Source organism: Prenolepis imparis, unplaced genomic scaffold (assembly GCF_030444845.1).
Source record: "Prenolepis imparis isolate NDT839.2.m4 unplaced genomic scaffold, iyPreImpa1.0 SCAF_5, whole genome shotgun sequence".
NCBI classification, from domain to species: Eukaryota; Metazoa; Arthropoda; class Insecta; order Hymenoptera; family Formicidae; genus Prenolepis; species Prenolepis imparis.
Window position 1 is genome coordinate 13,342,334 of NW_028141163.1, and position 13,847 is coordinate 13,356,180.

General features: G+C 36.7%; 1 protein-coding gene across 3 annotated transcripts in view; it reads left to right on the top strand.

Annotated features, from left to right (window-relative positions):
* Positions 1-12,115, top strand: part of LOC145936854 (uncharacterized) — a 48,911-nt gene extending 36,796 nt beyond the window's left edge. For 2 of the 3 annotated variants that reach the window (XM_083039489.1, XM_083039488.1), the window contains 9 exons: positions 1,416-1,607; positions 3,139-3,233; positions 4,312-4,545; positions 5,048-5,443; positions 6,006-6,265; positions 6,932-7,110; positions 7,407-7,535; positions 7,614-7,805; positions 8,140-12,114. In XM_083039489.1, coding sequence (XP_082895615.1) covers positions 1,416-1,607; positions 3,139-3,233; positions 4,312-4,545; positions 5,048-5,443; positions 6,006-6,265; positions 6,932-7,110; positions 7,407-7,535; positions 7,614-7,805; positions 8,140-9,173 — 2,711 coding nt within the window. In that variant the 3' untranslated portion in view covers positions 9,174-12,114. Of the gene's footprint in view, positions 1-1,415; positions 1,608-3,138; positions 3,234-4,311; positions 4,546-5,047; positions 5,444-6,005; positions 6,266-6,931; positions 7,111-7,406; positions 7,536-7,613; positions 7,806-8,139 lie in introns of all 3 variants that reach the window. The other variant, XM_083039487.1, reaches the window with a different exon arrangement.
* The last annotated feature ends 1,732 nt before the right edge of the window (positions 12,116-13,847 follow it).

Sequence of the window (13,847 nt, forward strand, 5' to 3'; positions counted from 1 at the left end):
TCCGCCGAAGCGCGCTCTCGAAAGTTGTGATGAAATGTGTAACTTAATAACGAAGAGTTACTGCTAACGTTATATCACCTCGCGACACAAGGATCCTGGCTCCGGATAACCGACGAGGTTCATTTAATGCTCGGTCTCATCGGTATGGTTTAAGCTCTGCGTAAGTTTCAAGAAAATACTCTATAACAATGTATACAATTTAAACTAAACATAGTGCCAATTTTTTAAAGCAAGAAATTGGAAAGGTATTCTTATACTTCAATTAAGAGCTTAGAAAATTAGAGATTTTTTTTTACAAATTTGAAATTGATCTTTCACCGCAAGTGTTTAATCTCCGTCAACAAACAGAGCGCTAACGAGCTTCGTATTAAAATTTTCCCGATAAAGTAAAATCCACTTAAAACTAACTAGGGGGATTAAAAGTTCGTTATTTTTTAATTCCCTTAGTCGCTTTTATAACTTGAAAATTGTTAACGCCTCGTCGTTTTTCTCTCGATTCGTCGTCTATCGTTATTTGCGGTCCGGGGAAACAATGCGCGACGCTTTAAAACATTCTTTGTACGCCACGCGTATACAGAATGAGCCATCGTCCCCGGATTTTCTCGTTAAGAGGTCCGACATCCGTAGAGGAAACGTGTACCGCGATAAAGAGAGGAGTCAGTGGGTGCCGGCCGACTTTGCTCCGGAACGGAAGCTGCAAGCTGCGACGCTTCGAATCGCCGAGATTGCCGAGGTTCATTTAACGCCCGGTTATTTCGTCGTGGCCGCTTAAATTTAAGCCGGGCTTAAGTCTCAGGTCCCTACGACGGACGCGACGGCCTGTCACTGGCTGCCGGCACATTCGGGGATACGACTTAATTTTAAACGAGCACACACCGGAAACCACCCCCGTCAAATGGGCGATTTCGTGGGCCTCGTCGCGACGACTGACCATGAAAAGTCGGTAAATAACGATTCCGAAGCACTCGTTAATTCTTCCGGACGGCAAACATCCTCGAGGTCCTCTCATTTGCTCGTCAGAACGAGGCCATTGAGGACTAATAGGACGACACCATCAAAAGAGCAAAGTTATTACCTCCAGAATATAAAAATTATTTCAAATAAGATAAAACTTCCAGAAAACGTAATAGGAATGCGACTTCAAATTAAAATCAAAATTAAAAATATTGGGTATAATAAAATCATGATTACGATTTTATAGATTATGTTGACAATTTTGTTTTTTATTCTATTTATTACCCTTTTCCATATCAAATGAAATCTTGAAAAATCCATACATTCGGATATTCGAGAGATATTTCGATATTCGAGGGACATGTCCCTCTAATGTCCGCGCGGACGATGAGTCGAAAAAGAGCACGCACCGTCCGCGGGGGTCAGATTTTTGCGTTCTCACGGCTCAAACGATCGTCCAGGATGTCGCGTGGGCGAGCGCACTTATGCCGAGGGCGAGATGGTCCGCGACATCGAGTGGAAGGCCACATGCGACAATTGTTTCTGCGCGATGGGTGCCATACGGTGCGTTCCGCTCGCGTGCGCTCCACCACTTCAAGGTTGCAGCCCGATCGTGCGGGAAGGACAATGCTGCCCATCCACCTACAACTGCAGTGAGTTCACGCAAAAGTTTTCGCGCTGCATCGGGTATGCCGTAAGCGCACACGCTACATCCGGTGCACACGCACAGTTCACACAGCCGGATTGTGTTTTCCGCTAAATTAATCGCGAAATTCTAGGGGAAAATATTGACTCCCCCTTCTTTTTTTTTTACTCGCTATTAAATATTGAAATACAGAAGAAGAGCGACATATTGGCAAATAGCGCGAAAATACTGTTAATATTGAAGATAGCATTATTTCGAATAATATTCTGATAATCTTTCCCTCTCTTAAAAAAATACGGTGGAATAAATAAAAGAAGATGATGATAAATATACATAATTAGAAAGTGCTTTAAAATTAATTAAAAAAAAAAAAATATGTACACTTGCGGAAACTTTGTATGCAGATTTTTTAATTTCTGCGAATTTTAATTCTTTATCTCAATTTTCAATTTTCTCTACTTTTCGTTAAAATTTCCCTGTGAAAAATGTTTTAATTTTATTTTGTTAAAATATCAATCTCTTCATTTATCTAATAAGAAATTTAAATTTTTTCTTTTATCTATATATTTTCGAAACGCACACATAATTTTCAACATCGCGTGTGGTAGTAATGGAAGTCGATCGTGACTAACGCGAGATCGTAGTCTCGCTCGGTTAAGTCTAAAAATATTTTACGAAAAGCGAAAATATTTATTTGATGCATGTACCGGTGCGAGAGAATAACGAGCGCTGTCGTCAACAAACAGCGTCTCGTCTCCGGGTTTAAAAATATTTCACCGGGTATCTCTCCGTTCGCGAAAGGAAAATAAAATATTTTGTTGGGCTTCGCATGCGCGTAAGCGAATTAAACGTATCGATTCTTGGAAGCGAAAAACATCTGCGAATTAAAATGGGATTTAATTTCCGCACGAAAGAGGGAGAGTTTATTCGAGATAGTCAATATGGCAGCTCCGCGATACGTGATAGCCATCGATATTAATATCGCGGCAAATAGAAATATATGTACATCTACGAATGAAAATCGGCCACATATGAATTATAACTTAAAAGCGAATTTTATACACTGCTAACAAATCCCTCGTCTCGTTTAAAAGAATCCATTACGTACTATTTTTTATAGATATATTTGTATATAGTTACATAAATTTCTTACGCAAACATTACTCATTCGGTTCGTAAATTTCATTCATATAAAATGTCTACTTATAGATAATGTACTCGTCGACTAGAAGAACTTGATTTCTTTTATTTAATCCCCGCCGTATATTTTTATATTTTTATATGTATTAATAAAGAAAAAAATTGCAGAGACAGATTTCTCTTTAAATTCACAAAGATATTTATATATCGATACGATGTGATAATTTTCCTCTAGTCGAACTTGTTATAATCAAAATGCATCGATCGCATGCAACAATACGTTTTGATAAGGGAACACAAATCGGATTTTTTTTTTCTAAAAATAATATTTTATAAGCTTGATTTTACCATTCAAATGTTCTCTTTTGAGTGAGAAACTGAGAGATTAAACGTTCAAGGCGGCAACATCGAAGTAAAGGCCACCCAAAACTATGCATCCTACGCCTTCATCAGCAAGGACTACGCTAAATTCCGCAAGGAGACCAACTTTTTCGTACGTTTCTTTTTCCTTACACTTTATTTATACATGTTGTAAATTATCATCAGTCTCTATTTCGAACTACAACTAATTAGTTCTAACTACTCTAAATAAGCTTATATACGCTATTCTCCAAATCCCAAAGTTACCAAATAATAGGAACAAACTCGCGGAGGATCGAAGTTAAGGGGCGGTGATTTATGTAGTCGGCGGAATTTAATCAATGAAATCTACCCGAAACATTGGTTATAAACGCGTTAGACATTCGACTTAGTTCAGGAATTTGAGGATAAGGCATACCTTATTGGATCACGTAACGCGATATGAGTTCCCGATCGGGAGACGATGTATCTATTATGGACGTGTTACGTTATTATTAATGGGTGGCGTCGTTAGTACAGAATGCCATTTATGTAGGGGAATTTGAATTTCGCGAGATACACGGGAATCTACTCAGACAATGGAGACAACTGCGACGGATCCCGACGTTCGTCGCAATTCTTGAATGTATGGGTACGTCAATCGCGCGTTAATCCTAAATAGCTTAACGAGATCTGACAGTTCCTATCTCGAAATTACAAAGCCTATTATCATAACACTATATGTAATGTGTAATAAACTTTGTAAGAATTGTACATAAATTTATATGTTTACATGTTAAATACTTATGTGTTTGATTTGTTAAATTTGCAATTTTTTAATTTTTTTAGTTTTTTTATCGTGTATGTGTTTCTACTTTTTATTTGCTCTTTCCCTCTCGGTGCTATTACGTGTTTATTAAAATTCTGCATTATTCAACACTTATTGCACGTTTGGTGGCATAAATTTGAGCTTTTTAACAATTAAACAATTTACGATGTTTATATTGCGCCATTGATTTCTGCATGATTCTTTGATGTCGCAAAATTAGATTTCACATGCAATTGGGATTGGGTTCTAATATAACGAGTCAAGCAAAATTAAATTGATTGAGTTACAGGCAGGGGAAAGCCAGCATGAATAAAACTTTATAAAAAATATTCTTTCTTTCTCTCTCTTTCCTTTTAATAATTTTGATCAAACTATGATATGGAATCTGTCATTAATTTTTCAGCCTGCGATTGACCAATCCACAAATCTGCCCGTCGAAGGACGAGGTCACAGAGTGGTCGATGAACAGATTAGCACCAGTACAATCGATCTCGAGGAGGACTCGTTCGTCACCACCTATTCTACCGCTTGGCCCTCGACCATGGAGACCGACATCATGGACAATGAAATCTTGATAGGGACGGTGGACTACAAATCGACCTTGGAGGTGACAACCGCCGCGACTTCGACGAACGAGGTTTCAATCTGATAATATATAATTCACATAAGAAAAAAGCGTTTTACCGTTTTGGCTTATCTGTGAAAATTTGTAGCTCGCGAGAACATTTTGTGAACAAAAATGCAGATATAATATATATTCTTTTTATTTTTCTTTAATTCATAAGTAGATAAGTAGATCTGATAAATTGCTATACGTACACAAAGTATAATTAGTATACTAAAAATATGTATGGAATATGAAAATATAATTTGGTGAATTATTGATATTGACGTAACAAGAATACTTTATGAATAAAATTTAAAATAACATTCAGAATATAGACGCGGAAATAAACGTCAAATTAGAAACGCGCGCTTGACAAGATATTTGTTCTATTACATGTTATTAATGAAGTTCAATAAGTTTCAATAATAATTTTTCAATTTTTAATATTTTAACATAATGTACTGTTTTCTCCAGCAAATCCAATACGATAATCAATTTATACGTTAATAATTATTTCGTCCTCATTCGACAGTTAACGAGTAACACTGAATCAACAACAGTATTCGAGTCAACGATGGCATCCACTAAAGACGCTGATTCCTCCACGAACACGTTTACGGATTCCACAATCACATCGACGGAGGATTCGTCCAGCACGGATATCTCGTCGTCGGAATGGACGACGGTGCTTCCGGAATTAATGCTCGATAATGGAAACGATGAAAACGAGGATGCCGACGAGAAGGAAAATAAAAACGCGAGCGAAAACGAGGACCGGAACGAGGACGGGACTACCGAGGCGGGGACGAAGACGGGGGATATAATTGAGAAAAACAAAGCTACGACGCATCCTTTCGCAATTTTCACGGATGTCGGGAACGCGCTTATCCCAGGCGAGAAATTGCCCGAGAATTCTACGCTCGCTAAGGTAACGATGAGGGGAGGAATAATAATCAGGATTTTCATATGAAAATAGTGGATGCCAATGAGATATTTTTGTTGAAGTCAAGCAAGAAATAGTCAGAGATTTTTATAAACTCGAGTTATTTTATGGATATAAATTTACGCCGAATATTTACGTTATTTTTACATTATATGTTACAAATTATATTCGAACATTCCCAAAATTATCACAATATTATACTGAAATAATTTTGTGTGAAAGTTCTTTTAATAAAAAAAAAAAAAAAAAAAAAAAAAAAAAAAAAAAAAAAAAACATTTAGAATTATGTGAGCGAAGAGAATAAATAAAAAGACTAAATATATTTTGAACCTGATCTTTGCTCATCTTCTCTGAAATCGAAAGCTTTAAAAATTTACCGCACATACGTGCTTATTTTGTTTATATTTATATTACATTTATATGTGCATAAAATATTTATATCGACTTACCGGATGCATATATACTAATTAAATATATAATTAAAAACTTACCGTCGTAAAAAAGGGGATAAGCGAATTTGTTACGATTAAACACCTATATGACGTAGAGAACAGAGGCCCCCCTTGATAAGAGACCCGTCACCAGTCCATCGTCGATGGTACTCATGCCGGACGACATCCTCGTGATGAACGTGACAGTCAAGACGAATGTCTCGGTGGGCCATATACAAGGTGTCACGATAAATCCAATTAGATCCATCCCGCCGGACGTTGAGGCCATTCTGAACATCACTCATCGAGAAAAGGGCGAGGACTACGATTACGACTACAGCGAGCAGACTTTGCCGCCGTCATTGCCGAACGTCAGGTGAGACTGTTATCGCATCCCGATCCATCATTCACTATCACGACCGTGATTTGACATCGGGATTTCCGCGTGCGAGCTGCGCGAAGGGAGAATTTTTTTTTTTTTTTTTTACGAATTTCATAATTGCGATATATTTTTAGAATGCGTGAAAATATCGACAGATCTCGATGTAACCGATAGCGCGTTTTATTTTCTTTTTATTAATCGACATGATACGCAATCAATTTTTCACGCTTATAACGAAACTGTTTTTTTTTGTGCTTGTTTTGTTGGCCAGAGAATATTGCCGTTTAATTAAATTGAAATCGTTTGTCGAAAACAACTGATTGATACCGATTTATAGCGGTTACAGCTTCAACGACAAAAAAATGTACAACCGAGTGTTCGCATCTCTAACAGTTTTTACATAAAATTTATTTATGACATTTTTCTGCAAACGATTATAAATGCAGAAAATAATAATTACAGATATATAATTACCGAAAATAATAACAGATAATTACTTTCTTGCTATAAATCTATTATTTTCCTCTTGATAATAATTTCAATAAATTCCCAATAATTTTCTTCTCGAGATATAATAAATCCAAAATGTAATTAAAATTATTTCAGAGGTTGTATCTATATTAAGTTAGCAGAAAATTATATTAAATTTCGTCATTGTAGAATAATACCCTTCGTGGCGGCAGACGCGTTGGTGAAAAACAAGGACGTACCTTCGCCTGAGACTGGATATCCGCCTGGTTCAGTAGTGGTGTCCCCTGAGCTACGACCGACCGACACTTCCGGTTTTTACGACATCGCAACCCAGGAGAACCGATTTAGTCCACCGGTAGAGACCGAAGGTATTTTATGATTTTTTATATGGAATCTCAAATGAATGAGGAGAGCGCAAAAACCTACGAGTGAGAATATGTAAAAAGGATCTAGATATATGTGGATATCAAAAATTAAATTTTAATATATATCTTACTTTCATATAATATTTCTATTCTTTTGCTTTTCTAGGCGATTTAATTATTTTTGATTAAGCTATTTTCTATGTATTTGGATAAAAGTCAGATGTCGTAACATCGCTTCGCTGTTTTAAGATTAATCGTACAGCTGCATAATCTCAAAGAATAAAAATTCTTTTCTATAGGTGGTTTTGTACCTAGAGAGCCACCGTATTTCGATGTTCCCTACCACTCCACAGATTTAAACCTTGAAATTGGTACTGGAGTTACTGTGGTTCCAGCGCAGATTGCGAAACCATATAGAAAAAATCATGGTATATTTTTTATTAATTCATCAAATTTTTTATAGCAACAGCCTTTATATGACTAATTAACACGTTTTGCCTAATCAGACTTGTCCAGTGAATGCCATTTCGAAAATCTAAAATATCGTCACGGTGAGATCTTACCACGAACCATCCTCTGCATAATTTGCATGTGTTATTACGGGGAAGTCGTATGTTCCTCGGAGAAATGTCCGCCATTGAAAATTGGTTGTCACAGGATCAATTCCGAGGAGAGGTGTTGCGGAAAAATCATTTGTGGTATATTTCATTATTCTTCCTATCGTTATGATAATTACTTTCGCGATATCAAATCTCACATAACTTATTAATTTACCAAAAAACATATTCTCTTATAAATAAATAAATAATAATTCTTTTTAATGAAACATTAATGATAATCACACTTTTTGCTAAAACATGAGCTAAAATGTATGTCAAGTTTATAATTTATATGTCTCGTTTAAAAAATGAAAACTTGCATTTTACCCAGATTGAGATTAATTTAGATCGTGAGATTAATTTTGTTATCAAGAATAAAAATTAGAAATATGTATTTTCGCATTTTTACAATAGATTTTATTCGCTATCACAGTTGAAGCCGACGAATCACCAACGGTGGTGCTCGATCGCGCTGATGCCACGGCGCCTTCTCAACGACAATCTACCCTGTCTCCGGATCCCTTTCGAGACGTCATCAAGACCGAACCAGCTCCCGACTTACCTTCCCTGATCGAAGACATGATCCCCTACTTGGTCGAACGCGGCATCACAACGCCCAGACCCACATCTATGACGGCGTCAGTTCAGAACTTGGCGGACGATCGATTGCAACACCCGCCGAACTTTGATTTCACGGAGCAAGTGTCGCTTATACGGCCACCCGTCGATTACGGAGAGGAAACGGTCGATTCCTTTTTCTTGTCGAAGTACGGAGGGAATCGCGAAGTATCTTCGAAGGATACCGTCTCGTTAACGTACGATTCCAAGAATCAGATCCTGAATCGCAAGCCCGTCAAAAATCCCGTGACAGGAGTCCTCAGCTACGACCGAATCCACTTGACCAAGTTAAATCGCACGAACAACGAGTCGAAGAACGATTTTCATCAAGGTAACATCACGGAGCAGAAGCTCGTGAAACAAGACGTAACCGACGATAGAAACTTCACCGACAAAGTGGACAATCATACCACGAAGTACGACAATCATACCGAATCGAATAATACGTTAAACGAAGACGAGAGGATCGCCGAGGATGCCATCTTTTCATTGGACAGTGTCCTTGAGCTATTATTCTCCTCGAATGGCAATTCTAGCAACAAACCGTTCGAAACCACGAAGACACCAGATGTTTCCTTTGTGGGAGATGAAAGAGAGGATCAGGAGATTCTCGTTGCTTCATCGACGAGTACGGAGAGGTTAACCGAGGAGACGGAAACTGTCGAGACGTCCTCGAAGGTCCTCGACAACAAGATACCAATGTCCGTGGGCAGTTTGCTGAAGCTGGCGGGCTGCAATATATACGGCCGAATGTATCGCGTCGGTAGAATCATCACGGAGCTCTCGAGTCCATGCATGGAGTGCAGGTGCACGGAAATTGGTGTCCAGTGCAAACAGTTAAAATGTTGATCGGACACCGATTCCCTCCGTGCATCGAGTACCGATTTAACGTCATCGAGAAAACGTCTCGCGGATACTCGAGGATGAAATAAGACTGCTTCGTCGAAAAGATTGAAAGTGCATATGTGTTGCCCGGAATATTTTCGAGAAAGAGAATAAAGAAGCTACTTTATTTTCATTTAGTGCGGACAATATAATTGCGTCTATTTGTTTTCTATCGTTTAACTTTGAAATTTATAAAGTTTATGATAATGGAAAATTCAATGTTCTTAAGATCAAAATAATATTTGAGATATTATAATTGCGTGCATGCGTGCGTGAGTGTGTGTGTGTGTGAAAGAAAATAAAACCTTTATATAAAATTTTATTAAAAAAGAAAAAAAAATGAGAGCTGTATATTTTATAATAGGCATTTATATAAAAAAAATTTTTAAGTTCGAAAATATTAAAGTCTAAAAAATCTATCATATGAATCTTGCCAGATGAAATCGGTGGTCTTATCAGAAACGCGAGTTGACAAAGATCACTGTAGCGTTTATTTATATATCTTGCATTTGCCGAAATTTGCCAGAAAAAAATAATCGACAAAAATTTTTCCTACGGTTTCTCTCTCGTAACTTTTGATATCTTTTATCGCGGCCGCGCACAAAATTTAATATATCTCACTATCGGTATAATTAGAGATGCTGTTTGAAACCACGAATCTCTGAAACTATCAAGACACAGCCCGGCCGTTGTATCTTCCACCAAGACATTCTAGCAGTGCGATGAATCTTCGGCCAAAACTTCGGACAACTTGGACCACGTAATTATCTAGGTAGAACCGATAGACTCGGTCTCGATGACCCTCGATAACGAGACACAGACGTTCGCGGTCAGATTACTCTAACTGGATGTAATATCCGCGCGCGTATTTGTTTCGCGCTGGTCGGATCATTATGTAGTCTCCGTAGTCTCCGAATTTTCGTCTCGAATGCAGCTGCATCCACAGGCAAGTTTACGTGTAGAAACTAATGAAACTCAAGCATCAAATCCGAAATTGTTAATGGAGCACTAGTGCTCCTTCAGAATAATTTTCTTCGTGGATAAAATATTTTTCAGCGTTATATTTGACAAAGAAAATTTTATCCTTAAAATTCGATTTAAAATTACTTCGAATGATCGACGATAATTCGCGATAAAGACAGAATTTTATTTATAATTTTATATATATGCTGCTATAACTTACATTAGTGTATCTCCTGATATATATTTTGTGTACGCGTTATTTTTAAAAATCGCTTCTTCCGATTTTTTATCAATCTGATTAATGCCGGTTTGTGATTTTCCTTCGTTCTCTCCGCGCACGTAATCGATCCTTCCCACGATTAGAGGTATCGCCCCGTAATCCGGCCCATAGTTCACCGCGCGATCGTCGTCTTATCTCGGGATTCCCAGATTCCTCTTTCTAATTTCCTTCGTGTCCGTCGCTTTCTCTTCCTTGTATCGGGCGAGCATTATTCCGGGGATGTCGCGCGACGGTCATAAACGCGGGGGCCTTAGGAGAATCCACGTCCTGACGGGATCGATCAGGATGTAATTGTGAGGAATAGTTCTTCCGTGCCTCGAAGGATAAGTGGATGAAGGCGGAAGTTAGCGCGGTATTCTCGCTCGCCTCGACCGCTTTTCCTCTTTAATGGGAATTATCCGTCTATATCGCAGGTTGGGAGAGACGGCGAGGAGATGGGGGTGCCGTTTTGATTTATCTTGGTAATTTATCTCACTGAACCGAATGCAAAAGATACCCCAGTTGTGGAATACTACTGGCGGTAGGGGGAGAATAACCATTTGAGACGCGGGGAGACTTGCAAAATTCAAATTATCTCACTAAATTACATGTCTTTTGTAGACTAATGAGATTTGCGGCGTGTACAATTGTGCACCGGCTATTGATTAATTTGTAACATTTAAGTATGAGAAAATTAAAATGTTGACAAAAGAGAAATAGATTTGCATGAGAGTTTTGCCATCTGCTCTCTTCGAGTTAAATCATATTTTCTTTTCCTTTTTTCAATACAAATCAATATTCAATTCTAATTGAAAAGGTTATTTGATATTAGAAGAGCTGACTTTTGAAGATTGTCTTGAATTTTGCCAATCTTCTGTAAATGTAATGTCGTGAATAATAATATAAGAGAGAATACTTGTGTTAGTTTTTAAGTTATGATAACGATCTCAATAGCATCACACTGATTGAAATTGAACAATTATATTATCGCCTATTATATATACATATATAAGCAGAATCAATCAGTTAACAACAACTGTTGTCGATGATGATAAAATAATTTAACAGTTTAAAGATAATGTGACGTCGACTCAATTAATATTACATGCATTATTTTTAGTATTATTTTTTGAATTAGCGCTGTTAAAGGAAAGAGAGAGAGAAAGAGAAAAAGAGAGACAGTACATTAAAAATAATAAGTTAACGTTATGAAATGCAAGCATATTAAATTCCATATTCTACTGTAACTATACCATATTATATCGAGAGTCATAAGAATGCTTTGTGTGTTGTGATTTATATAAAATGTTGCGTTTATTAAATATTTCGAGAGTTTTCTCTTTTATGTGTATGTCGCAACATATTTTTGCAAGCGTTCACGTTCTCAAAGAGAAAATTCACGATTTTCTTATCTATTCTTATAGGGTACATTCATTTTGAACAAGAGCGTGAAAATTTTATGACATTTTAGCAGATAATAAAATCTTTCGTTCTTCTTGAAAAAAAAAAGAAACAGATTGCGCGTTATATTTATCGATAATATATTATTTTCTTAAATCAATTTTAAAAGTGACAGGCTCCACTTTGAATGCCGCATAGAGGCTTGTACTATATCCGTTGTAATAAACTTTTACATCATCTCACTTTAACTTTCTGCTTCTTATTCTCTTCTTTTCATTCCTCTTTTTTTTCCTAAAATATAGTGGGATATATCTTGCACGAATTTACCTAGTTTTTCAAATAAATGTAATACTTCTAATACTTTTGAAAGAAATAAGTTTCACGAAGATTATTATTTTAATACGGAAAAAGCGCGCATAATGTAACGATTATGTTATTAAAATCATGTAATCAGTATATACATCGGAAATTGCCTGGGAAGATAAATATCTCCGATAAAAGAGGCGCCGTGCTGTTTAATCGTAATTAACGTAAAATAATTGCAAATCTAATTAATCTTCGAAACATCATGCCTTCGATATTAAACGGAATAATAATGATGGATATTGAATGGGAACAGTTTTAATAATGCGAACAGAGAGAGGAGAGAATATATTTCGATGGGAGAGATTGTACAATAGGTCGTATCAGTTTGTATTATAAACCATCATACGATTCATTCGACTTTATTGCAGGCAATCGGTTGTTTCGATATACAATAGAGATAATGTGGAGGGGGCAGTGGGGGGCTCATTACATATACTCGCGGCGAATCACAGTACGAATGTGTGTATATATATATATGTGTGTGTGTATGTGTGTATGTGTGTACGTAATCATATATTTAATAATTCCTATGTACAAGATTCCATAATGTAATTGTATCGACGACAACACTAACATAATCACAGCCAGTTTGCCTCATTATAACATTGATAAATAAGTAGGTATACTTCTAATTGCCTGAAGGAGAACACATTATTTTTCTCCGCGCACGGTACATGATTCTTTTTATTCTATATCATTATGTATGCTTGCGTGCAAAATTACACGCGATTATGATTTATTTCGGCAGCAATAAATTTCTTTGATAGCGCGCGCAATAAAAATTTGTTTCAGCAATATAACAATATTAATACAATCTCTTTAAAAAATGTGTGACCACAGATATATTCAATTAAAAGTCAAATACCTCGAGTAAAAGTCATACATTAGATCGCTTAAATATAATTTTTATTCGAAAGAAAAACGAGATATGTGCGACGCGTTATAGCAATAAGTTTCTTATTTTCGTCGATTTGTTTGTTAAAAAATTCCGCGAGTTTAATCAAGCTCCGTATTAATTCAAGCTGTATAACGATATCTATTATCGCTTCGGTACGATGCATTGAATCGTTAAATTTAAGCGGAGAAAAACAGCATGGGGTGTCGAAAATTGATGAACGTGAATCTGAATGTGAACACACACGAACTCTTAACGACCACTGCACATCGTGATTACAAAGACACTACGCTAGAAATATCCTGCAAGTTTTTATACAGCTTAGATAGAAACGCGAATTATTCTTATTTTATGGTTATCGCTATAAAAGAGATTGGCTCTCGCTCTTGGACATCTATCGGGAAATATGGCAGGACTGTGGTTTAATGTGGAGAAATTTATTTTGCACATCCCGTTTCACCCTCTCGCTCTACATTAACGCTGATAACGTCAAAAGATGATTCAAGATTACGATGTCATATCTCTACAACAGCGAAATTAGTTCATTCTCGAAATTTACGTTAGTTTCGCTTCGAAAAGTCAGTCGCATTATTAAACTTTGCTTTATTAACGATCGATACATTTATCTTGCCATTATTAAAATCTTCGTTATATCATAACACGTTTACGTTAATAATATTGTGTGTGTGATCGCTTAATTTTTTTTTATACACCTCTTATATAATCTCGTACGCTAAATCATTAATATGAATAA